The 27,683-nt window shown below is 41.6% G+C and overlaps 1 protein-coding gene across 2 annotated transcripts; it reads right to left on the reverse strand.

Annotated features, from left to right (window-relative positions):
* Positions 1 to 135: 135 nt before the first annotated feature.
* recql (RecQ helicase-like) lies at positions 136 to 24,064 on the reverse strand. 2 transcript variants are annotated; one of them, XM_017711314.2, is made up of 16 exons: positions 23,955 to 24,063; positions 22,722 to 22,799; positions 21,249 to 21,467; positions 20,288 to 20,467; positions 17,400 to 17,506; positions 17,100 to 17,298; positions 14,893 to 15,059; positions 14,670 to 14,745; positions 14,435 to 14,583; positions 12,302 to 12,419; positions 8,617 to 8,755; positions 7,572 to 7,663; positions 7,261 to 7,477; positions 6,906 to 7,062; positions 2,192 to 2,343; positions 1,088 to 1,227 (listed from the first exon to the last, which is right to left on the reverse strand). In XM_017711314.2, the coding sequence occupies exons 2-15, from the start codon at positions 22,741 to 22,743 to the stop codon at positions 2,215 to 2,217; spliced, it is 1,971 nt and encodes a 656-aa protein (XP_017566803.1). In that variant the 5' UTR covers positions 22,744 to 22,799; positions 23,955 to 24,063; the 3' UTR covers positions 1,088 to 1,227; positions 2,192 to 2,214. The 2 variants fall into 2 exon arrangements, with proteins under 2 accessions (XP_017566801.1, XP_017566803.1); XM_017711312.2 differs by lacking the exon at positions 2,192 to 2,343 and having other exon boundaries at positions 136 to 1,227; positions 23,955 to 24,064.
* Between the last annotated feature and the right edge of the window lie 3,619 nt (positions 24,065 to 27,683).

The following is a 27,683-nucleotide window of genomic DNA, read 5'->3' on the forward strand; positions in this document are numbered from 1 at the left end:
CAAACTGTAAGCCGCTCTGGGTAAGAGCGTCTGCCAAATGCCATAAATGTAAATGTAAATGAATTAAGCTGAAGTAATTAAGGAAATAACACTTCCAGCGATTCGTTGGTTTTGAATACAATAAAACACATGCAGTTTATCTGCACAGCAGGCAGCATCGAGAACAGCTTTACTGGAACATTATTATGCACTTCCATAATTTTCCATAGACGCTCTGGACTCTTTACTATCCTTCACTGCTTAACAATCAGACATTTTCAAAGCTGCAGCAGGGGGCAGTTTATCACTGCTAGCAAAACAAACATCCATAATCATTTGTGAAACATAAACGAAGGAGGCTAGTGGCCTTAAGTACTGCCAGCATAAACAAAATTCAATTCTTGACGTAAATCACATATCAAATCAAACATGAGTACAGTGTCTTTTCAATACGTAGACAGTGCAGCACATTATATTTCAAACATCCCTAAAACAGGGAATTTCACACAGTTCTCAAAACAGTAACAGTCAATCCTGAGGCATCTTCATTCCTTACCTCCGAATGTAAAAAGGAAAAGTTCATTCACTACAAAATAAAAATAAATCTTCAGAAGTAATACGTGGTCATCTCTGAATGAGTTTCCTTCTCATACTGACACGTGTCCATAAATTTCTGGCACTTCTGGCTATGGTTGTACTTGATGGGAGACGCAGACTTCTAAGCGGCTCTCTTATACAGGTCAGCATTCCTGAACCTGCGTCCTGCAAGTGTTCGTGGGAAATGTAGTTTATTTGTCGCAACTGTTTGTTGTAGTAACTGTGGAGGTCACACAGCTCTTCGAGGGCTGCAGCGGAAATGACTGAGGTCTCAGATGGACAGCTGACCAGAGCAGACTTTGGATGGCCAGCTTTAGAAACCGGTGATGAAATTCGCTTTCTTCTTTTAGGCGACACTGATTTTCTTTTAGGGTTGATTGTAAGACCTCCGTTATTATGAGATGTTCCATCGCTTCCAGCAGCACAGCTCTGTTCGTGAATACTGACTTCTACGTTAACCTCAATTACAGGGGGGTGGCTAATTTCAGGTGCTTGTGAAGAGCTGCTGTCCTGGTTCTGGGAAAGTTTCCTCTCCAGGTTCTGTTGGTCCTTGTTGATTTTGATTGATCTGATATTTTCACACAGGTCACTGTCGGCATCATTCAAGTTAGTGACGGTTTCTTCAGGCAGCTCAGCGGCCGATTGGTCATCCTGAGGAAACAAAAAAATCTGAGATGTGTTATCTGGTAAGTTTGCACTGGAAAGGGCTGAAGGTTATGGCTACACAATGGGGTTAGTGGACCATGCACAGCGTTAATGTTAGACACCCTGCAATGCAAATGTCCCAATGAGAGTGAAAACACAACCTGTGTTAACCAGAACAAGACTGGCAACAACAAGACTCTGAAAATGCTTACAGCGAGGAGAAAACACGGCCAGCATGATGTAACCGGGAGCGAATTATATGGGGCAAGCAAGACAAAAAGCGTTGCAAAATGTTTTTGTACATACAGTACGGTGCAAAAGTCAGAGACCACCCTTCACATTTCCAGTCAAAACGGACATTAAGTGCAATTTTTTCAGGATATTACTGAAGAGCTTAGAAATAAGACAATCCACTTGTATAAAGAAGGGAAAAAAAAGAGAAAATATGACTACTAAGAGCCACATGGAAGAACTGGTGGCCCATCGAAACTGCCCCCATCAGATAAACAGCACAAAGCTTTCATCTCTGAGCGAGAGGAGAACATCAAGCTGCTTCAGATCTGAAAACATCCACAGGAGTTTCTGTCCATCCTTCCACTGTGAGAAGACCACTCAGCGCTATGTGTCTGAAAGGACGTGTAGCTGATCAAGAAGAACCTCACTGAGAAAAGGAGACGGACACATCAAACAAAGAAGCTGAACGATGGACTGACCACCCCAGAGTCCAGACCTCAGCACCACTGAATGGGTTTGGTTACTCCAGAAAATGATCAACCAGCTTCTAAGACTGAACTTTGGAGGTGTTTACAAAAAGCATGGGAACGTTTTCCTGATGCTGAAAAACGTATAACTGGAAAAGAAATAAATGAAGGGTGGTCTCCACATTCCGCACAGTACTGTATGCTCCTGAGTACACATTCATACAACGTCTACATGCTAAATTGAAAATACATTGTAAGGGTAACTGTACTTTTGCTCTCTTTTCCTCATGGGCTAGGGAACAGTCTCTTTCTTGACTTTCTTGGCCACACGGCTTTCCCCAGAATTCACAGCAGGTCTTTTTCCTTCTTTTGGTTTTACCTTGGCTCTACTCCTATCTCCACCGCTCTCCGAATCTTTTTCCTGCGGGCAGCACAAGAGTTGTTTTAACCAGTGTGTATAAGGGGAGCTTTTATTTTTCAAAACCTCTGCACAATTAAACGGTTAATGCATTAATGAAGTCATTCAGAGTGGCCTGATGTGAAATTCGCTGCTCTGTAGAAACTTACCAAGTCAGACTTGTTCACAGTGGTGGTGATAGGAACCAGATGTCTGATACATTTATAACAGTTTTTAAATGAATATATATTTCTAATACATTCATAATAGGACGGTACACGCAGGGTGTTGTGAGGCAAAATAGTCCCCAAAGAAAACATATTTTTTTCCAGATTTATCACTATTTTACCATCACCAACATTCCATATAAAACACGTGTAGGTTCACTGGAGGTTTTGGACAGAAAATAAAATGGCTATACTTGTGTTGTAGTCATGGTGACCCCTGGCTCCCATCACCACCACTGTAAAGACATCGGAGTCGAGTTCCTCTACAATGAGTGTGTTTACATGCACTCAATAATCTGCAGTTATCTGATTATTCAATTGGTGATGTAAACAGTATACGCCGATTTAGAAATGTGATAAAGAGGCTGGATTTTATCTCCGGAATCGGATTTCTCAGTGCATGTGAACTCTTACTCTGATTTCTTTCAGATTTCTCAGTCTGCGCATGTGCAAAAACAGACCACAGTACCAGAAATAAGCGAGAAGCAACGCCGCGAGACAGAGCAAAACACTTTGAGCGATGCTGAAACAACTACATGCTTGACGAAATAAAGAATTTAAATATTCTTCATTTTTTTAGATGATGTTCATTCATATAGGCTGCTGCATTAAGTTTGAGTTTACGTTTACGTCACGCCGCCTTCTGTGAGTTTATTGGCTGGTAGACCCAGACCCAGAGTTTCCCCATTATCTGATTACTCAAGCGCATGTAAACTCGTTCATCGCATTACTGACAAAATCTGATTTTCTGCAGCTATTGGATTATTACATGCTGCGGCAGTGGAGAGATGGAGCCCTCCTGACCACTGACCACCATTTAATGCAGCTGTGCCTAAGGAGTAGAGGAGCAGGGACACCTTTTAGATGAGTCGGCCAGAGAGAGGGCGGAAGAAGAAGGTAGTTTGCAAGCCGATGCTGAGTAACCGATCATAGACTTTAGTTTCGGTTTTGTTTAAATTATGTAAATAAAGCTCACGTTGGTGTCTCTGCGTGTGCCTCTGAGCTCACGTTGGGTTTCCTGGTCAATGGGCGTCGGCCCCTCCCCTGGCCGGGCCACAGTGCATGTAAACACTCAATGCAACATTTCGCATCAAACGACTCTGAGCGACTTTGTTTACATCTCAACCACTGAATTTTGCAGACGTTTTGGGAAAGAAAATGGTAGAATTCCTCTTTAAGGACAGGGATGATGAAAGTGGGCAATATGTGCTGCAGAGAGACAGTGGACATAAAAAGCATTACTACAGTTTAATGCAAAATCAGCTTAATATACAACCTACACGTTTAAATCTGATTAATGCAGCAACATCGTAGATGGTTTTCCAAACACAGATTGAGCCCAAATCTGGACTAAAAAGCATTCGCAATGGGAATTTTCCATTAAGCATAGTAATACTGTACAGGAACATTACTTATAGTTATAAACTTACAAAGTGTATTTGGAAAAGTCAAGTAGTTGCATATGTCTAGTCCGCATGCCCACTCCTCTGTGGTAAGTGGCCAGTGTATCATGACACCTACAATCTCATCCCACCAATCTCAGGCCAGAGTCACCATGACACAATGCGGAATCAACCTGGTGACCACCGAAACTCCATGTGCTCTAAAGTACCTCCACCCAGACAGAATCACCTACTGCAGTGAGGGAGAGGGCAGTGTTCACCTTCTTGACAGCTCTACGTCGAAAACGTCTTTTATTACTTTTAAACACAGGTTTAACATCTTCCAAAGTGCCCAAGATGCTCTCAACATAAAGCCTCTGGGCTCTTCTTCGGCGCCTCTTTTTAGCTCTGTTCCATTTCTCAGCAGTCAGTGCCTGACGCACTGCTTCATCTGCATGCTTCAGATTTCTCCACTTCTTCCTCGCTCTGCTTTTCTTGCCGCACTGAGGCTAGCATTAAAGAGTCAATCAGGATCAACAGCATAGAAGTACTCAAACGTTAAAGGCACACGACTGGCCTTATTCGCAACTGAAGCATACCTTTATGAAACTCACGTCAGAGCTGGTCCAAATGTCACTCACAAATTCGTTCTCTAGCTTGATGACCTTCAAAATAGATCAACATCATTCGTCTGGGAAAAAGAAAATAAAACTTTTCACAGAGTAACTTTCTGAAATCGCAGTCAGCGGCGGATTTACAGCATCCCCAAAATCAAGGCATTACTTTGCTTTCTTCTTTCAGGCGACAGATTTTCTTTTAGGGTTGATATTAAGGCCTTCGTTATTATGAGATCCTCCACCGCTTCCAACAGCACAGCTCTGTTCCTGAATACTGACTTCTACGTTGACCTCAGCTACAGGGGGGTGGCTAATTTCAGGTGCTTGTGAAGATGCATCCTCGCCTTATCAATATAATTTTGAACCGAGCGAAGGCTGAAAGATTATTCCTTTTTACACTGAAAGTGCAATTCTTAATCGCTGCAATGTTAAGTGTAGCCTACAACAATGTCTTTATTTTGGAGTGTGGAAATTTTAATTAACATAACTGAATTTGTGAGCAGCCTGATGAGCTCAAGCCTCAAGCCATAAAAATGTATATGATGGTTCATTTGGCCAAAATAACAGGCCTGAAGCCAATACATTAATAGAAAGTAATACAAATCTAAATTGGGGTCACAATATTCGTGAAGAAAACATCAAATTGTAGTTTTCCCTCAGTTCTGCTGCCAATGAGGTCTTCAATTCGCACTCTTACTGAAAGGAAAGGACTAACGGAGCATCTCCAAGGCTGTGTGGCAGAGTCGAGCGTTTAAGCTTTCATGAGTGAACTACACTGCCAGTGATGACCGTATGTCGGGGGTCGGCAACATGCGGCTCTTTTACTGCCATTGCAGCTCCACCTTCTCTGAGGTCTACCTCTTCTCCTTCTACCCGGCAGCTCCATCTCCAACATTCTTTGACCAATATATCCACTATTCCTCCTCAACACATGTCCAAACCATCTCAACCTGGCCTCGCTGGCTTTATCTCCAAACTGCTCCACCTTCACCGTCCCTCTGATCTGCTCATTTCTAATCTTGTCCAGCCTTGTCACTCCCAACGAAAATGTCAGCATCTTCATCTCCGCCACCTCCAGCTCAGCCTCCTGTCTTTTAGACAGAGCCACAGTCTCCAAACCGTACATCATAGCAGGACGCACTACTGTCTTGTAGACCTTCCCTTTCACTCTTGCTGCTATCCTTCTGTCATACATCAGCCCTGACACCCGTCTCCACCCACTCCATCCTGCCTGCACCCTCTTCTTCACCTCTTTTCTACACTGTCCATTGCTCTGGATGGTTGACCCAAGATATTTGAAGTCATCCACCTTTACGACCTCTACTCCTTGCATCTTCACCTTTCCACCTGCCTCCCTCTCATTTACACACATGTATTCCGTCTTGCAACGAAAAACCGATAAACACTAGAAAAAAAAAAAAGTAGAAGTCAGTTTTTTGTTTGCCAGCTTCATGTTTGAATTTTCCTGTTCCACCTTAAATGGTCCCTGAAGTGCAAGAATGTAACTGCTGACTTTTCTGCGTTAAACTTTCCTGCTGGAGATGCGAGAAAAGCGGCTATAGCTGAACTAAAGCTTAACGCAGAGCAAAGTGAGTCTCTGTTTTCATTTATATTATATTTTTCAGCCTGGACTAGAACATCAGCACATACTGAGACACATTTACAGCCAAGATGGTAAAACGTTGCGGCTCCCAAGGTGGTTTGATTTTTCTTGAAAGGACAAAAAGGCTCTTCTTAACATTTGGGTTGCGAACCCTGTCCTATGTGTTTGGTAGTGCACATAAAGTCTAATGACTCAACACATGACAGCAGAGCACTGCAACTGTTTTTGGAAATACTCACTGAATCCAGACGCAACTAGAGAGAAACACGAAACGCCAACGACTGGAATATTTCCAAAGGACACAGGATTTTGAGGAACACACCAGCACGAAACGAGGTATGGTTAGTATTTAGAAAGTGATGTCTGGGTGCTACTAGCTATGATGAACATGTGGGAGAAAATGAGGAATTAGTTGACCGTGGCATCCAAATGATCCTAAAACTGCAATCAAAATTAGGAAGACTTGGGTTCCATTAGTAGTCAGTTTACAACCACAATGAAATGACAGTGATCTAATAAAAGCATATTGAGACCCTGTAGAGTTTAAGGGTAAACAGAAACAGATCATATTATGGTAAAAATGCCAAAAGCAAATTGTGCCTGATCATCTATTTTAATCTAAACTACCGTAAAATGTAAACACTGATTATGGACATTAGTGCTTTTTGCTTTTAGAAGCCACTGCAGCTTTAACTACCCACAGAAAACATCAGAGAAGTCAAACAGGGAAAAAAAAAAAAAAAAAAGGTATATTTACACTTAAAGCTGCTCCCGACTGCCTCTCTGAGCTGGGTGTAGGCACTCTCCTCTTCATCTTCATCGTGACACAGTGGCTTTCATTCTTAAGTAGAGGAGCCTTGCGTCCTACCTTCAGGTAGAAGTATGTAGTATATGGGGTGAAGCTGAAGTCTTCTCTTTTGAAGGAAATGGGAGAGTCATTAAAAACCTTACATCATAGAAGTAAAAAAAAAATCAATGAAAATGATGGGATGACTTTTAAATGTTCATCTTACAAGAACAAGATAAACAAGAAAAAGAAAAACATAGAACATTTAGTTTTCCATCACATGGGCCCTTAAAATCGAAGTCCTCTCAAGGCCTTTAAGAAGTACCTGAAGTAGCCATGCAGTAAGAGATGGACAATGATGGACTCCACCTCCTGACGTGACAGGATCGTGACCGTGATCATTTTGCGAAGTTTGGCATTCCCTTTCCCCATCCAGGTATCGCACACCTTGAGTGGAGTCATCTTCTCATCTAGAGACCCAGCCAGCTCCACAAGGTTCACCACCTCACGCGCATGCTTGGTGATATCCATGGTGACATAGTCTGGTATAGTGAGATGGACTGGTTACAGCACAGTGAAACCTGACAGAGCTCCAAAGTCAAGGCACTTAGCGGAGAAAATAAACGTTTCCTTTACCATTGCCATGCCGACAGACATCACACATCTGGTTGCATTCCTCATCATCCCAAACTTCATCAAAGTGAACAGCCATCATGGCACGGCGACACCTAAGTGCAATGCACAAACACCTCATATGGACCTAGATAATGGAGTTAGACGACCTGCTGCCCAAGACGCCGTCAAAATGTTACACTATGAGAACAAGAAGCTGTGATAACAAATGATCTGTTTATGAAACCAGACTATATATTTTCTAGAAGTAATTTAATGTTCAGAATATTTTATCCCCTAGCAGGCACAAACGCAAAGAACAGAAGAAGTGCAGTCCAGGTACCATTTGGGCTAATGACATTGACTGTTTTCACACCGCAGGTAAAAGTGCCCCTGATTTTCTAATCAAACCTGATTTTTTTGCTTGGCTGTTCACATTATCAGCAACATTAGTCTGAACAGATGAGCTCCTAAACCGACCCGCATGCGCAAAAGAACAGAGCCTTCACGTCACTTCATGTGGCTCAACCAGAGGTAAACAATCATGACGAAGAACGAATGCCAGTCGCCCCCGGAGGGATGGGTTTCGTCTTCTCCAGCATCACAGGAGCCATCATGAAGCCTCACTGACTGACAGCTGGGCTCAAACGTACACACTATTCTGACTTTTCCTTGACGCTGCAGCTTCCTTGTCCTCCTTCAGTCATTTCTTTCAAAATCTCTTCAAACGTTGAGGTGTTCTGATAAGTGCCTTCTAATTTTCAGGGCGAACCGATGATGAATCGGTTGGATTGACGTAAAAGTCACATACATTCCGATCTTTCAGACGGAGTCGCATTGCTACAGATCGGATAGGTAACGAATTTCAGTACCGTATATGAAAGCGTCTCGAATCGGAATTGAAAATAGATTAAAATGTATTTTTTTGCTGTTCACACTGACACAGAAACACACCTGTGTCACATATGAAGAACATTAGATTTGGGCCACTTTTACCTGCTGTGCAAACATAGCCTTACTTACGTGTTGTACAAATACCAGGCGAACTACACTTTCATTTAATACTTACCTGTCCACATTCTGGCAATAGGCCACCATATTCTGAAGCTTCTGCTGGCCAGTATTCTCCATCACAACCATGGTACTAATCCTGAAAATATCTGCAAACCCATAGAACACGATGCAATCTGCCGGACTGTCGTCCCGCCCTGAAAAGGAATCGTAATGTTCTCTTAGGTGCACTCACACAACACTGTTACAAAGTATAATGCAAATTGGATTTAATGGTCATAAACTGTCCTTTTCCAACTGAACTCATGGATGCTATTGTGTCTCAGGGCTCTTTGGATCACTGAAATCAATCTCAGACACCTGTGATAATTAGTTTGTCAGGGGAGCCCAATTAAAGGAAAACTACTTAAGAAGGATGCTCCACATAATTAAGCAGGCCACAGGTTTCAAGCAATATGGGAAAGAAAAAGGATCTCTCTGCTGCCGGAAAGCATGAAATAGTGCAATGCCTTAGACGAGGCATGAAAAGATTAGATATTTCACTAAAACTTGAGCGTGATCACCGTACTGTGAAGCGATCTGTGGCTGACTCAGACGGGTTTTTGCAGATATAAAGGCAGAATGAGGAAGGTTTCTGCCAGACAAATTCATCGGATTAAGACAGCAGCTGCTAAAATGCCATTAGAAAGCAGCAAAGAGGTATTTGAAGCTGCTGGTGCCTCTGGAGTCCTGCAAACCTCAAGGTGTAGGATTCTCCAAAGGCTGGCAGTTGCGCATAAACCTACTATTTGGCCACCCCTAACCAGTGCTCACAAGCAGAAACGGTTGCAGTGGGCCAGACATACATGAAGACTAATTTTCAAACACTCTTGTTTACTGATGAGTGCCGTGCAACCCTGGATGGTCCAGATGGATGGAGTAGTGTATGGTTGGTGGATGGCCACCATGTCCCAACAAGGCTGCGACGTCAGCAAGGAGGTGGCAGAGTCATGTTTTGGGCTGGAATCATGGGGAGAGAGCTGGTAGGCCCCTTTAGGGTCCGTGAAGGTGTGAAAATGACCTCGGCAAAGTGTACAGATTTTCTAACTGACCACTTTCTTCCATGGTACAAAAAGAAGAACCGTGCCTTCCGGAGCAAAATCTTCATGCATGACAATGCACCATCTCACGCTGCACCTCTGTGTCATTGGCTGCTATTGGCATCATCATCTTCTTTCGGCTGCTCCCTTTAGGGGTGGCCACAGCGGATCATCTGCCTCCATCTTGCCCTATCCATGGCCTCCTCTACTTTTACACCAACCGTCTACATGTCCACCTTCACTACATCCATAAACCTTCTCTGAGGTCTACCTCTTCTCCTTCTGCCCGGCAGCTCCATCTTCAACATTCTTTGACCAATATATCCACTATTCCTCCTCAACACATGTCCAAACCATCTCAACCTGGCCTCTCTGGCTTTATCTCCAAACTGCTCCACCTTCACTGTCCCTCTGATCTGCTCATTTCTAATCTTGTCCATCCTTGTCACTCCCAATGAAAATCTCAGCATCTTCATCTCCGCCACCTCCAGCTCAGCCTCCTGTCTTTTAGACAGAGCCACAGTCTCCAAATCATAGCAGGACGCACTGCTGTCTTGTAAACCTTCCCTTTCACTCTTGCTGCTATCCTTCTGTCACACATCAGCCCTGACACCCATCTCCACCCACTCCATCCTGCCTGCACCCTCTTCACCTCTTGGCTGCTATGGGCATAAAAGGAGAAAAAGGAGAGTGTGGCCACCATCCTCCCCTGACCTCAACCCTGTTGAGAACCTTTGGAATATCCTCCAGCAAAAGATCTATGAGGGTGGGAGGCTGTTCACGCCATAACAGTGGCTCATGGAGGCTATTCTGACATCCTGCAAAGGAATTCACGCAGAAACTCTCCAAAAAAAAAAAAACAACCTCAAGTTTAATGGATGCAAGAATTGTGAAGGTGATATCAAAGAAGGGGTCCTATGTTAACTTGTAACTTGGCCTGTTAAGATGTTTTTGACAGAAACAGCTTTTGATTTCAGTAAATGTGACCTCTTAATGCTGCGAATTCAACAAACAACCATTTTCAGTTCTTTACAACCTAAAAAAGGTTTCGAAACTGTTGTGCATAATTTAAAACAGTGCATTTTGAGTTTTTTTTTTAATTTTTGAAAAAAATACTTATCATTGGGAGGTTCGTTCAAAAAATTTTATTTGACAACTTCAAAATTATACTGACTGTCATTTGCATCGACTCAAGCCACGTTTCAATGACCTTTTTAACTCGTCCTCATCCACTTCCACTAACCACTCGAATGTGCATCTCACCTAGGTTATACAAGTGGCCACTCGCAGCAGAAGGGGAAGAGACGACAGTGTGGAGCGGATTATTCAAGCCTAAGGTAAGGCTAGGTAAGGTAGCACCACTGCTGCTGAATGCAAGGCCCTGCAGAGGATGGTCAAAACTGCTCAGCACATCTCCGCAGCTGTCCTCCCATAGAGGAAAGCTATCAACATATCCTTGGACCCCACACATCCCAGCCACCCCTTGTTCCAACCTCTGCCATCCGGAAAGAGGTACCAAAACATCCGAGCCAGAACCACCAGGTTCAAGAACAGTTTCTATTCCCGAGCTGTCAAACTGGTCACACCGGCAGCATCGACCTGAGCTTAACAACAACACTACAGTCCGTTACTGACCAGCCTGATCAGCCAGCACTCTACACACTGAGCTCCACCAGCTCAGAGGACTGTATGCTGTGCACTTCATCTCTTCATCTAAGCCTTATTTCTAGTATATTTATACTGTGACTGTTTATTTAAGATGTTGCCTGAAGATTATGCTGCGACTCTCTACCTGCACTGTACACTATACATACAGATCACTGTTTACAGCTCTTTTTGCACCACTAGTACTTACATTTACGGCATTTGGCTGACGCTCTTAACCAGAGCGACTTACAATTTGATAATTTTTTACATAGGTAGGCCAAGGCGGTGTTGGGAGTCTTATTGGTATAGTGTAGGGTGTTTGCCCAGGTGGGGATTGAACCCCAGTCTACAGCGTAGAAGGCAGAGGTGTTAACCACTACACTATCCAACCACCAGTACTTCTGCATTTACTGTACTGTACTGCAATTCACCAGCACATTTCTGTGTGTATGTCTGATACACTTGAATATCTGACTATGCATTAACTGTCTGTACATCCAGAATACCTGTTATAAGCTTTGCCTATGCACATTTTGTCTACGTTCGATACTTGTACTTACTGACTTTGCACATTTTGTCTTGTCTTTCCTGTCTTTCGTCTTTGCACTGTTCGCTATCTTTTATCACTGCGCTGGAAAAGTAGCCCGATAGTGTTTCGTTATACTGTACTACCCTGTATTGTATAATGACAAAGTTGAATTGCCTTGAATTGAACACCCTTTACTTCAGCTAATAAAGTGATGGAACAGCCCTTAAGATGGTGCTTTGGACTCCCGTGAGGGAAAACGACGAGGCCAAGGGAGGGCTTGTTTAAACCGGTATTGAAATGCGAGTGGGGGACGGGTGTCAGACTTTATTGGTCAGTTGCCATTTTCATTATGGTTTGATTAGGCGACTAGATGAGAGACTTTTATTTCTATGGCAGACTTCATTGCATGTTTGTAGACTGAAGAATGGCATGCTCATCAAACAGTAGAAAAGGTCAGACCATCAGAATACAGTTGAACTGGAGCCCACCTGCACGGCCACTCTCCTGATAATAGTTCTCTATTGACTTGCTGATGGTATGGTGGATAACAAAGCGCACATCTGCTTTGTCGATGCCCATTCCAAACGCCACAGTGGCCACGACCACCTGAAAAAACAACATAGTTTCTGGACTTAAACGGCAGGTTTGCTGTTTGCAGGTTTGTCAGTCCAGGTTTTATTACATTTACTTTTTCACATCATCTGTAATCACACAATGCATAAAAACACACCCTGCTGATGTTGTCTTCACCTCTCAGCAGTGGTGAACAATAACTGAGTAAATGTAATTAGTTTCTGTACTTTAGTATTTTTGGTGTATCTGTACTGAAGTTTCTCCATTTCTGGGCGACTTTTTCCTTTCACTCCACTACATTTCAGAGTCTAATATCCGACTTTTTCCTCCTACATTTTGAGAAATCTGTCGTTCCTTTTGGTTTCTGTGTGTATAAAAACGTAACATGTCAAAACGAAAGAAGCGCAAAGCCAGAGCACCAATCAGGGCCCAGCGGTCACTTTGTTTAGAGCTGGTTTTGACCTGTTGGTCATACCGACCCAGTGCAGCACGCGGTTCAACGTCAGCGCAGCAGCGTAAAACTTTGGGAGAGTCTGTTCAACGTAAATGATGAACTAACCTAACTTTGTGTAAATAGAGCTCAATATAGAAATATGTCCACATATGCAGTCGAGACTGACGCGGCTTTTTTCTGAATTTCTACAAACACCATTTCATTTTATAGTAAATGAGTTTGGGCTGGTTTATGTTTATGAACAGACGCCTACAGATCAACATAGTAAAGGAGCTCATCTGTGATCCTGAGTTTAAAGCCAGTTTTTATTCAACTTAAACTTGGAACTAAGTTGTAAATAAATCTGAAACTGAAACTTTGCTTGTGTGTAAAAAGTGATTTCAGAGCCACTCGGTTCTCCCTGATGGAAACTGTTTACCTTCAGTGTTTTGTGCTTCTGATCATTTTAATAGACGTCAGCGTCACTAATTAATGACGTTCTATTAAAAGACTGGTTTACCAAGAGAGACGCTGGAGGACTTTCACCTGAAATGAGTTCATGAAGCCAGTCTGGTTATAAAAATGATAACAGGACATCAGAGCCAGAATTACTCTTTTAGTACTTTTACTTTATACTTAAGTACATTTGAAGGTAAATACTTTAGTACTTTTACTCAAGTGGAGGTCTAAAGGGAGGAACTTCTACTTTTACTGGAGGAATATTTTACCTGGTGTCTCGACTTTAACTCCAGTACATGGTTTTTGTACTTTGTCCAGCGCTGCCTCTTAGTACCATGTAACACTCATTCCACACTCCCTTTAAGGTTTCAAAGGATTACAGGGGAATTTCTTTTTTATTTTTGTTGTAAACAGTCATTCACAAAAGATTTGATGATAAATGTGCCATTCTATAGAAACTTGATCAGACATTGTTTTACAAGTTTTGGGATACAATTAAACCCTGAAACTTTTTCAAATTAAACTCACACTGACATGCAGGGCGTTGTAAGACAAAATGTACCCACTTCTTTATATATTATTTACTGAAAATAACAACAAAAAAAAAAACTTTATTTTCAAAATTTACCACTGCTTTTACTGTTTTAAAATGCCACTGTGTGCACTGTAGCCATCATGACTCCTGGTTCAACTGTAAAGAAATCTGAGTTGGGTCGTGACTTTAAAAGGCACCATTTCACATCAAACCACTCTGAACAACTTTGCTGATATCTCAGTAAATGAATTCAGCAGAAAATTTGAAAATAAAATGGTGGCAATTGCCTTTTAATTATTACTTAAATGGACACACTATTTCAGAGAGAATTAATCTTGTATTTGGGCTCCACTTATAAACAATATTTATTATTTAAAATGAATATTTAAAAAGTTAAAGATGAGAAACAAAATGACAAAGGCATTAAAGTCCATATACATATTTAGCACCATCATGATTTATTAAATACATTTTTTTTAAAAGTTTGTTTTTTGTCCAGACACAAGCAAAATGTTCTTGGCTTTCTCAGACTGGGTGCTTCTTTTTCATTGCTTATTACTCCTTTTAAGTCCTTTTAAGGCAGTGATCTCTCAAACTCGGTGTCATGTTACTAAAGGTTACCTGGATCTTTTTGCTAGACCACTGATGATGAACCAAGGTCTTGTCTGAAGGCTCCATGTTTGCGTGGTACGGCTGTGCCATGATGCCCTTCTGCTGCAGGTCTCCGGACACCACCTCTGCATCTTTCTGGGAGAAGACGTACACAATCCCTGCATAAAATCAAGAAAAAAGTGCTTCAATTATAATAAATAACAGCAGGAAGCTGTACAAACTGAAGGTCCCCTTCACTGGGTACCTGACTGGTCCTTGTATCTTCCCTTGATCAGTCCTGCTATTTCTTTGGTTGAGCCTTCATTATCCTTAACTCGAACCTGAAAAATAAAATAAAAATAAATAAATAAAAAAGGCCAAAATTTAGGATTTTTTTTTTTATTTCTTTTTACAGTTGTATCCTGTTCCATGTCTCGGAAGTGAACTATTCCTCCCTAAACCCCGAATAACAATTAGGTTGTGCTTACTTCATAGTAGAGGTTAGGTCTGTTGAACGGTGCCGTGAGAGTCACTGGATCTGGAACACACAGAATCTTCTGGCAGTCCTTCAAAACGCTGCTGGTCGCAGTGGCAGTCAGTCCAACCAGTGGGACTTTGGGGAACTGACGCTTTAGGATGCCGAGAAGCTTGTAATCTGTCACAAGAGAGTCACTTCAGTGCCACATACTGTGAATATTATATAGTGCTTTTATACTATATACACACACATCATATGAATACTATATAGTACTAACACCGAATACCAATAGTAGCACGAATACCAATAGTCCATATACATTGGTTTTATACTCACACAAAACCAAAAAAAAGGTTTTTAGTTTTAGTTTGTTTTCTGGACATAAAGCCACAGAAATTAAATATAGATTTGAATAAATTCTTAGAGGTTTGTTTATCTCCACTTCAAAAACAGAAATTTGCCACATGACAGCATAAGCTCTGTTTGGGACAGATTTTTTTTCTTTCTTGAAATTTTTTCTTTAAATGATCTGACATAACTGGGCATACATGTAAGATGAAGCCTGGGCTGTTACAGTATGTACTATGAAAAATAACCCTGCTACTGCTATAATGAAGCAATATTGTAAAAATAAAATCACTTCACTTCTAGCTGGTACAAGAATTTTGGCTTCGTTCTAATAAGCTGCACACAGTCATTCACAAAGGTTTGATGTAAAATGTGGCACCCTAGAGGTATTTGGTGAGCCAGACTCTAAAAGCTCCCGCATAAGGTTTTAACATGAAGTAGCTACAAATACTCTGCCTGATGTCTGAGACACTGTTTCACAACCGTTTTTGGGTAAGATTTAGTCATAAAACATACATTTAACCCTATTCAGAGCAGACAGCTGCATCAGGGACATTAAAAAATCAAATTTTTTCCTTAAGATTTAACTTTTTTTAACAAGCGCAGACGGTAAGAGTTACTAAGTTTTGATAAAGGCACCATTTCACATCAAACCACCCTAAAAGACTTTGTTTAGATCTGTAGATCTGAGGCCAGCCTTGCGTCTGGAGCTGAATTTTGCAGGAAAATTTGAAAGACGTATCTTTAGATATGTTACACTTAAATGTACACACTATTCTCATAGAGTATTACAATTATGGAGGTAGCAAGGGTAGCAGCATGATTTTGCACTTAGATGCACAATAAATAAACGATGAATTTAGCAATATTCTTGTATTATTATGATTTATTCTCTATAAGCTGCACACTAACTCCATGAGCATAAGAACATCTGTACTCACGCAAGTGTATCTATCTAACAATATCTGTGACCATCGGATTTTCCGATGAAGTGTCATGGAATGAACTTTCTACAAGTTGTTGAAAAGTGCTGAAAAGAGATCGTGGGTTCCGAGATTCCTCTGATCCTACGCAGACAAAGGGTTTCCCGGTCATTTGGATTAAGCTGGGTGGTAATTCGCACTGATGCAGACGGAGGTCATTCACATGTTAGGATCTGTACACCACTCTTCTTTGATGGCTGGACCCTGATTTGCACAGACTACCACAAATACTCTTGGGAAAATATCTGAGAAAATATTTTGTGTTGCACAACAGTGTAATGTATTATATAATAATAACAATAATAATAAGGTTAAGCTTAATTTGCATGCTTTTGAACCATTCCACTGATTAGTTTTTGAACAGGGTCTGCTGATCTCCTTATGTGAAATGATGTTTATTCTAACTGAAAGGTACACACAAACATCTGGTAACTTTCTAGGTAATGTTATTTCAGCAGCATATGCACTCGCTTTCCCCCCCCTTGCCTTGATCTGCTCCCCTCGTTACGGCTGTAATAATTATGAATACAGTGCTGTAAAAACACACGTAACAATCTGCGACACACCGACTATATAACAACATTACTTTGCCAACTTAAAGGCCTGTTGAACAAGTAAGCTAGCACACAAAGTATGTAACACTGGGCAAACAATATTACCTGAAATATTTTCTCAAGGTTGGCAGGTTTGCATTAAGTTTCCCTTTGCAAAAGAATTAAAAGCGCTGGCCTCCCTTTTGGATTCAGCAAGACAGAATGAGAAGGTGAACAAAAGGGCTAAAAACTACTTTGTGTTGCTGTCGATTTGTAGTCTCTTGAAATGATTGACCAGATTATACCAGTGTACTTTGGTGTCAAAATGCGTAAAGGTTTGCAGGTCTGCTCACCTGGTCTGAAGTCATGACCCCACTGACTACAGCAGTGAACTTCATCCACAGCAATGCGCTCAAGCAGACCCATATTATAGGCCTTCTCTAGTTTAGACATCAGTAGCTTGCTCTTGGCGATCTTCTCCGGGGTGACGTACAGTAGTTTGAAGGGACTATTTTTATCCGTCATGCCTGCCATGACATATTTGGATTGGTCCTAAAAAAAAACAAAAAAAAACGTGTCATTCAGCAAGCTCATGTTCAATGACGTTACAGAGAGCACGACGTCTTCAAAAAGTCTTTAATCTTAGGCCTTACCTTTGAACTAGAGGCATTGAGTGTCACAGCAGGAACATCGATGGACCTCAGATACATAAGTTGGTCCTCCATTAGGGACACCAATGGAGCAATAACCAGTGTAAAACCTGTAAGACATGGAAATTGGGATGAAGAGATTCAGCGTGGAACAAATTTAGATTCATTTAGAACAATAAAAACACTTAGTAGGTAGAAAAAAAGAAAAGGAATTCACCTTTTTCACATAAAGAGGTTAACCAATCAGGCAAGACTGACGGGAACCAGACAAAATATTCTTCGTACAACATCCTGCCAACTTTTTTTAAAATATGCATGCAATCACAAATGAAACACTAATGCAGTAAGTTGCACCTTTGTCCCATCATCAACAATCTTCACGACAAAGGACAAAAAGACTACAACCTAAATGCAGCCCATATGTTCTCAACCTACCAACTACCACTAGAATTCTCTCATTATTTCCATTCCATGTTCATATTTGTCGTTGTTTTCATGAAACAGGTTTTATGTGTGTCAAAATTAACATATGCGACTTTCATGGTGGACTTGATTTCACAAGAAAAAAATGAACTTATAGAAAATTAATGTTAAGGAGCAGCTGCAGCAAAAAGAGAAAAGCTGCGTACTGAGCAGAATAAAAGCAACACACATAATAACTAACAAACATCACTGAAGATGTTTTATTATCTGACCAAAAGAAGAAAAAAAAAAGGGCTTCAAATTTATTTACATATTTACAAGCATCACTTAAAGGTCCCACTGTCTTTTCAACTGAAGAGACACAGTGCTGCATACAAGACTCTTCCCACGGCTAGTTATGAAAATAATTATATTCTGATTAAAAGCAGCAGCAATTGTCACTGTCAAAGTGTGAGATTCCCTATCCAGAGTGATACATGCACACTGCTACTATGTCTACTCTGTAGGACAAGCCCTGAAACCGAGACGTGCTTAATTGGCTGGAAAATGACAAATAAACATGAACGGTCACTTCAAAAAGTATTCTTAGGACTCACACTAATCAGACTTTATCTCCTGTTTTTTCCCCCGTCTTTCTCTATAAAATTTTATATATAAACACACACACACCGGCCACTATATTAGGTACACCTGTTCACTTGCATCTTAACACAAATAGCTGATCAGCCAATCACACGGCTGCAGCTCAGTGCATTTAGGCCTGTAGAGGTGGTCAAGACGACTTGCTGAAGTGCAGACCGAGCATCAGAACGGGGAAGAAAGGGGATTTAAGGGGCTTTGAACGTGGCGTGGTTGTTGGTGCCAGACGGGCTGGTCTGAGTATTTCAGAAACTGCTGATCTGCTGGGATTTTCACACACAACCATCTCTAGGGTTCACAGAGAACGGTCCGAAAAAGAGGAAATATCCAGTGAGCGGTCAGTTGAGTGGACGAAAATACCTTGTTGATGTGAGAGGTCAGAGGAGAATGGGCAGACTGGTTCCAGATGATAGAAAGACAGCAGGAACTCAAATAACCAACCAGAATCTCTGAGGAACGTTTCCAACACCTTGTTGAAAGTCTGACATGAAGAATTAAGACAGTTCTGAAGGCAAAAGGGGGTCCAACCTTTTACTAGCAGGGTGTACCTAATAAAGTGGCCGGTGAGCTGCTGTTACAACAGATGAGGTCATGTGACTCCATTATAGACCTATATTTTCCAAAAGTTAAAGTAATTAGAATTTTTAAACTGAGGCACATTGAAGAACCACATCTTTCTAACTGACCACTGTAGACATTTTAACCCAACATCTAATTATCTAATCTTAGAATCTAACCTGATCAATTCAAAATCACCCAAAAATATGATTTCTTTTTTTTAATCTTACATTAAATTGATTAGAAAAGTCCATCTTAATATGATGCTTTCTTAAAAGGGGCTTTTATTTTGACAAGCTCCAGCACTTTGAAGAGAAACACATGGCAGTTTTCAGCATTTGCAAAGCAACACTTGCCTCACTGTCTTAAACAAACAGGTTTGGCTGTAATGTGATCATTCAGAATGATTCGCTGTATGTAAATCACTTGGTTCCACTAATAACAACACAACGTGACAACGTGATGTTTAGCATGTTTAAGAATTATTCTCTTCCATTTCGGAGCGACTGTGATTGAAAACAGTACTGATAGCAATAGTGATAGTATTGATTGATTGTGTGGCCGATACGCAATGCATTTAATAAAGGTCAGTATCGACGCCGTTACCAATCCAGTGTATCGGTTCAATGCATCTTGTGACGTGATCAAAAATCTATTTTAGTTTAAAATAGTTTAAAAGTTTAAAAGCTAAAAATCTGTGGCAGTGCTCAATATGCAGTCAGAGGCAACAAGTTAAAGTGGAATTTCACCAATTTTCTGCATAATTTAAATGGTTAAGATGAAAAAGTTGCTCAGATTGCTTTGTTGTGAAATGCTTCAATTTAGAGAAATATTATTATTATTATTCACAAAATTCACAATTTTTTGTCAGAAGTGTTTAATGCATCTAAAAGCTCTTATTATAAATAGGCTGTCTGATAACGGAGACATCGTTTTATGATCATTTTGAGAAGGTTTTTTTTTTTTTTTTTTAAATCAGTTCTTTGTGGTACATGCGGGTCATTTTAAGGCAAAATAAAGCATTAAGAACAGACGTACTTGTTATTTCAGCAATTACTGTGCAATTATTGTCATTACATGTAAAATGTGTCAGATCAAAAGTAGATAATACATTTTGGATAGCAAATAAAACGGCTTGTGTTGCTGTAGACATCGCAACCCCGGTTCCTCGCACCTCCACTGTAAGGACATCTGAGAGGGCAAGTTCTTGTGTGACGCCCCAAATTTACATCCGAGTACTCTAAATTAATTTTATGTTAACTTTTACTTACCCTTTGAACAGACAGCTGGCAGCTGGTAGCATAAACTCTTGCCACGGCCAGTTGGCATCACCAAGAAGAGGTCTTTCCCGGACATGCTGAGGTTGATGGCTGCCCGCTGAAGTGGCCGGAATTTGGAGAGCTTGAAAACATTCTCCATTTTCTCCTGAACCCCTTTTGACCATGGGAAATCTATAATTGTAGGCAGAAATATTGTTAGTTTTTGTTATATATTGTTATAATAATACTGTTAGTGTTACACAGACACTATACGTACCTTTTGGTGATGGTAAGTAGACTGAGGTGTTTATATATGCACACTCTCCTGACCAATCTGATGGAAAATCTCCGTTTACATGCTCACTACAAGTAATAAGATCCAAAATTGCACACGTGCGTAGAGAAACACTAAGTGTAGACGTTACCATGACAACGAGCATCGCGTGAGTCCAGTCAGAGTGAGATGAGCAGCAGTGAGCAGTGATTGTGTTTTTAACTGCTTTAAAATGACGTCAGACTCAGGAAAACGTCCTTCACACGTCCTTATTAAAGAAGGCCGAGAGGAAGACGTCGTGTTCTGAGACACATAAGCTGGACGTCCGTCCCACCGCCGTCGTTTAAAGATCAGAGCATGAACTTCGTCTCATCTGCAGACCAGTTTCTGCTCCGCCATGTCGAACGGTATAAACTCTCACTGTGACGCGACGCACATGCAGAACGGACTTAAACTTTCCGATAGGGAATGTAATCGGATACAGGCGTTTACACGGATATTATTCTTCTATTTAACGGGTTATTTACAGGATTACCCACCTCACTCAATCGGAGAGACATTGTATTCCCAATGGCCTCAGTCGGACTAGCCTATATGGATTTATTCTGACTGTGCTATTGAACTATTAGATTATTAACAGATTAACAATATAAACATGGCTACTATTTCTATTTTAATCAGCAACGCAGAGCCACTAACCTGACTCTTCATAGTGTTGCAGGTCCTTCTTGCTGAAAGCTGGTTTGGAGGCCTTTCCAGATCCTGAGGGCTGAGAAGAATCACAGGAACCATCCAGTATTTTCAGTAGCTTGTTCTTCCTGGAAGTTAGAGAGGCCTGCTTCTCCAGGAGCTCAGAAATCTGCAGCTCCAGCACCTCCAACTCAGCTTCTACTGAGTCCAGCTCCGCTCGAGCCTCCTCTGCCACAGAGCAACAGTCAGTCAATTATTATGCATCACTACTTTTTGGAGTAACATCTTAACTCCACAATCTCAATACTGTTAACAGGAACGCACACCGATCAGGCAGAACACTCTGACCACCTCCTCGTTTCTCCGCTCACTGTCCATCTTATCAGCTCCACTTACTGTATAGCTGCACTCTGTAGTTCTACAGTTACAGACTGTAGTCCATCTGTTTCTCTGATACTCTGTTACCCTGTTCTTCAGTGGTCAGGACCCCCATGGACCCTCACAGAGCAGGTACTATTTGGACGCTGCCCACAGGACGCTGTTGGCTGGACAGTTTTGGTTGATGGACTGTTCTCAGTCCAGCAGTGACACTGAGGTGTTTAAAAGGTTGGGGCAGTCGTGGGCTGGAGGTTAGCGAACTGGCCCTGTGACCGGATGGTTGCCAGTTCAATCCCCAGGGCCAACAGCACATGACCCCCAATTGCTCCCCGGGCGCCACGGATAGGGCTGCCCACCGGGCAAGTGTGCTCACTGACCCCTAGTGTGTGTGTGTGGTGTTTCACGTCACGGATGGGTTAAATGCGGAGGTGGAATTTCCCCGTTTGTGGGATTAATAAAGTATCACTTAACTTAAAAGCTCCAGCAGCACTGCTGTGTCTGATCCACTCAAACCAGCACAACACACACTAACACACCACCACCACCACGTCAGTGCTGAGAATGACCCACCACCCAAATAGTACCTGCTCTGTGAGGGTCCATGGGGGTCCTGACCACTGAAGAACAGGGTAACAGAGTATCAGAGAAACAGATGGACTACAGTCTGTAACTGTAGAACTACAGAGTGCAGCTATACAGTAAGTGGAGCTGATAAACTGGACATTGAGTGTAGAAACAAGGAGGTCATCCTGCCGTTTTCTTTCTATAAGCGTATCTTTTTACAGATTTTAACATCAATCCGAAAGAAAAGCAGGAGCAGCCTGTAAACACAGCAACATCCTCTTGAGACCTGAAGTAACTGCTCCTCTGCGTCTGCCACCCTCAGCTCTCTAATGAGCTGTGCTTCACAGGGACCACATTAATGACGGAGATCTCACCAGTGTGTTAACCTCCCTGCCCCATGGGACCAGCATCCTAGTACTGTACACCTCTGTCTCCACAACACTCAATTTTCACTTAAAATTACTTTTAGTAACTGCCTTTCGTCTCCGGTACTTCATGTTACCGGTCACACTCAGCTGGCAGGTAATTGAGGACACTAACCTTTGTCACTGATGCTGGTCATTTTGGCAGCTGGTCTTCAGGATGGCTTTTTCGAAGAGGTTGCACCTTCAGATCATTCTAGAAAACAAAAAAGCCAACAGCATTAACTACACAGTAAATAAAAGACGGTTCTTCAAGGGTTCTCTAGTAAAGGCAATGGTTCTATTTAGCACCATGAATTCTATATAGAGCCATTTGCATACTTAAACGGTTCTTCGCATGGTGAGATGGTTCCTCAGACTGATGGATAATTTATTATATATGGTTCTATACAGAACATTTCTAAAAAAAATGGTTCTATTTAGCACCAAAAAGCGTTCTTCTAATGTTGTGATGTCAAGTTTGTAACAACAGAACCCTTTACGGTGCTATGTAGAATCGTTTCAAGCTTACATGGTTCTTCAGATCGATAGAAAATGTGTTGTATATGGTTTAATTCAGCAATTCCACCTTTCATTTAGACTCAGAAACTTCAAGCTGAGCTGAAGTTCAGTTCTTCATTTAGCTGCTTGCTGATTTAATCACATTTGAAAGAGCAGGTTTCTCTCAGACTCGATAGGCTCTGCAGCTAAAGCCATCGAATTTATTTCAGACAAAGCTGAAGTCGGCTTCTTGTTCACATTTCTCCGTTCCACCTTAAATGGTGCAGCAGTTAACGTACATTCTGGCGCCCGAGCTTCATCGTTTAAGGTGGAACGTTCCACCATAAATGGTGCAGCAGTTAACGTACATTCTAGCGCCTGAGCTTCATCGTTTAAGGAGGAACGTTCCACCTTAAATGGTGAGGAAGTTAACGTACATTCTGGCGCCTGAGCTTCACCATTTAAGGTGGAACGGGAAATTTTGAACATGCTGGCGAATAGCAAGCCAACTTCAGCCTCGTCTAATTTAGCAAACTTTAGACGTGGGATTGAATTGGACCGCCTCAATCACGAAACTAACCAACAAACTAACCGACATTCATTATTTTTTCGCCTTTTAATAAACTTGGAAACTTAATGTCACTCAATATTTCACAAACTAGCAGAAGTGCTTGCAAAGCTAGCCTGACTGTCCGGTTAGCAAGCGTTAGCCACAGCTAGCCCAAATTTTATCTCCAGATTTGACTCAAAGTCAGGGTTTTACGCACACCTCGTGAAATATGAAGTGAATGTAGACTCTAATAAATCTAGTTATGACGGGTGGGAACATATCTAGAACTGCTGGGTGAAGGAAAAGCGATAAAGCGCTCACCCTTCCTCACAGGCAGAGCCGCTGCTGCTCATAGCCGGGTCCTGTTTGCAGGCTGGTTGCCCCGGGAGACGGCAGCGCAGCGGGTTCCGCTCGGTAACTAACAGCAGATAACGGGCGTCTACGGCGGCGTGTTAGGGCCACTTTTACTAAAATAAACATAGTAGACTTCGAGAATACACTCTTAGTATTTAGAGAAAAACAGTCGTAATATTTGGAGGACAAAATGGTAATATTTCGAGAATAAAGTCCAAATATTTGGAGGATAATGTAGGCCGACTGTAATGGGCCGACTGTAGGGGGCCGTGTTGCGGTCTCGGTTGCCGTCCTGGCGCCGGAGCTCCGCTCGCTCCGTCTCTCTGGATCATTCTGATCTTCATCCTCACCGTCTGTGAAACTGCAGGCCCTCTTTGAATGGGGGGGAGATGAAGCCCCCGATAGCCATGAAGATGACCCTGCCTGAGATTCTCCTTTAACAGCACAGACAGACAGACTGTTCACTTCGAGACTTTTTTTCTCGAAATATTACAACTTTTCTTCTCGAATTATTAAGTCTTTTTCTCAAAATATTATGACTTTTTTTCTCGAAATATTACATTTTTTCTCAAAATATTACTTTTCTTCTCGAATTATTAAGTCTTTTTCTCAAAACATTATGACTTTTTTCTCGAAATATTATGACTTTTTTCTCGAAATATTACGACATTTTTTCTCAAAATATTACGACTTTTTTCTCGAAATATTAAGTCTTTTTCTCAAAATATATGACTTTTTCCCTCGAAATATTAAGTATTTTTCTCGAAATATTACGACTTTTTTTCCTCTATATTTATTTTATTTTTATTAGCAGTGGCCCTAAAACGCCGCCGTATATAATGGTGATCTCACTCGTGCACTTGTGCACTTTTCTTTTCTTCGACATGTCGCAGCGCAGAACTGCGCTCGAGTAAAAACACAGCCGGCACCGCCGCTGGAAACAGCCCGTCTGATTTACAGGCTTTTAAAATAAAAGTCGAAGTTGGTGTTTCATATAAATTCATTAATTAAGCCTCAAAAACCGCAATAAAACAAGAGTTTCTTTAAGCTCTTGCACGGAGCGCCGGCGGTGTATAAACAAAGAATGAATCCTGCGAACACAAGTTTACGAAGTTTAATCCAGCTGAACGGTTAAATATTCAGCAGAGCCAGATTAAACAGAGTCAGGCCCCCTTAATATTCCTCTCCTCATATCAAAAATCAGACTGCGAAACACCAGGGGGCGCCCATGAGTGAGACCACAATGAATAAGGATGAATAGAATTAAACACAAAAAACCTTCTGATCATTTTAATAGACGTCAGCGTCACTAATTAATGACGTTCTATTAAAAGACTGGTTTACCAAGAGAGACGCTGGAGGACTTTCACCTGAAATGAGTTCATGAAGCCAGTCTGGTTATAAAAATGATAACAGGACCAGATCAGAGCCAGAATTACTCTTTTAGTACTTTTACTTTATACTTAAGTACATTTGAAGGGAAATACTTCAGTACTTTTACTCAAGTGGAGGTCTAAAGGGAGGAACTTCTACTTTTACTGGAGGAATATTTGACCTTGGGGGTCTCGACTTTAACTCCAGTAGATGGTTTTTGTAGTTCATCCACTGCTTTTAACCTAGAAAGTCAAAACGAGGCAAAGTGAATCAGCAAGCCATCAACTTAAAGGAACCTGCAATGACTCCATCCGCCACAAGAGGCCACCATTAGACAAGAAAGCAGCATGGTCAGCGCTGACTGACCGAGAAAGATCTGCTGATGTTTTAAAGTGTGGAAAATCTGTCTTTCAGGACAATCTGAAATGGAGAAGACTGAAGCCACGACTGAAAGGACCCAGTGTGTGACTAAATATTGGAAATCAAGGCGAAGTTCTCAAAACATCCATGGATGGATGGATGTTCTGAAGTAAGGCCGTCAACAGTCCAGCATGTGTTTTTCGATTGAGGTTAAGCCAGAATGGAGATATTTAAATATAGCTGACTTTTCCTCAATGGTACGTTGGCTCATACAGTCATATTCTCGATACACAGGTTATTTTCCATCCATTATTTTTTTTTAAATCTCCATTTTTGTACCCATCAGGTTTGTCAACTCCGTCCTCCACCACAAATGTATGTTAAGATTATGAAAGAAGATAAGATTGCACTCACGTCTATTACAGCTCAAGGGAAGCAATACCACATCTGGTTTTCTGATGCTCTCACAGAAGCTCTGAGTGTTGACCGAAGCCAATACCTACTGATGTTTTGTCCACACCATGGAAAACCTCATTTATCCTTTTTTAAACCAAACGTTTGATACAATCTTAGAAAAGATGGTTCTTGAAGGATCCAGTGGTGAAGAGAATGGTTCTATTTAGAACCATGAATGCATAAATGGATCTTTGCATGGTGTAATAGCTGTGCAGAATGACGGAGAATGTGCTGTATACGGTTCTAAGTAACACCTTTTTGAAAATGGTTCTATAGGGCACCAAACGTGTTCTGCTTTTGTATACAAACTTGACATCATATCAACAGAAGAATCGTTATTGGTGATATATATATATATATACACTCACCGGCCACTTTATTAGGCCAATCACACGGCCACAACTCACTGCATTCAGGCATGTAGAGGTGGTCAAGACGACTTGCTGAAGTGCAGACCGAGCATCAGAACGGGGAAGAAAGGGGATTTAAGGGACTTTGAACGTGGCGTGGTTGTTGGTGCCAGACGGGCTGGTCTGAGTATTTCAGAAACTGCTGATCTGCTGGGATTTTCACACACAACCATCTCTAGGGTTTACAGAGAACGGTCCGAAAAAGAGGAAATATCCAGTGAGCGGTCAGTTGTGTGGACGAAAATGCCTTGTTGATGTGAGAGGTCAGAGGAGAACGGGCAGACGGGTTCCAGATGATAGAAAGACAGCAGGAACTCAAATAACCAACCAGAATCTCTGAGGAACGTTTCCAGCACCTTGTTGAAAGTCTGCCACGAAGAATTAAAGCAGTTCTGAAGGCAAAAGGGGGTCCAGCCTTTTACTAGGAACGCGTACCTAATAAAGTGGCCGGTGAGTGTATATCACCAAAAAAGATTATATACTTATATATGACAATTCTCTCTACACGTTCCCTGATAAGGTGCAGAGTGAAATATCTGTGGCCGACAACAGCTGGTTAATAAAGCACCACTTACTAAGAAAGTATTGAGAAAGCAGGTTCCATCTGAAGGAGCTCAGGGTGGAGCAGTTGCGGAGAGATAAAGGAAGAAAGTTCCAGAGTTTAAGGCCATAAACCTTATTTCAAGGCATTTCAAGGCAGGGACCACCAAGAGGCCGGCATCAGAGGACATTATATGGTTATAAATAAACCACAGCACCTTTTGCTGTTCATGTGATGGTGTGATAAGCCGCATGAATCACAGACCAGCTTCAACAGGCCTTCTGGCCTTTTGCGTTCTGACCCCTAAAGGGCCAATTCTCGCATCCACAGGGTCATTACATGGCTGTCCAGTCATTCACCATCATTTAGAGTTTAATAAGCCTACTTAGAGAGCTTCGAACTGTAAAAGTGCAGTGTCATTAAGCATCATTAATAGTGCAGTGCAGACAATTGCGTGCCTATGGCCAGACAGAGGCTGGATGTGCGAAAGCATTGAGAGGCAGTTGTCCAACACAGAAGATCTGTTCTAGCACGCTTCCACTCTTTCAGCAGATG

The sequence above is a fragment of the Pygocentrus nattereri genome, chromosome 1, assembly GCF_015220715.1.
Source record: "Pygocentrus nattereri isolate fPygNat1 chromosome 1, fPygNat1.pri, whole genome shotgun sequence".
In the NCBI taxonomy this organism is placed as follows: Eukaryota; Metazoa; Chordata; class Actinopteri; order Characiformes; family Serrasalmidae; genus Pygocentrus; species Pygocentrus nattereri.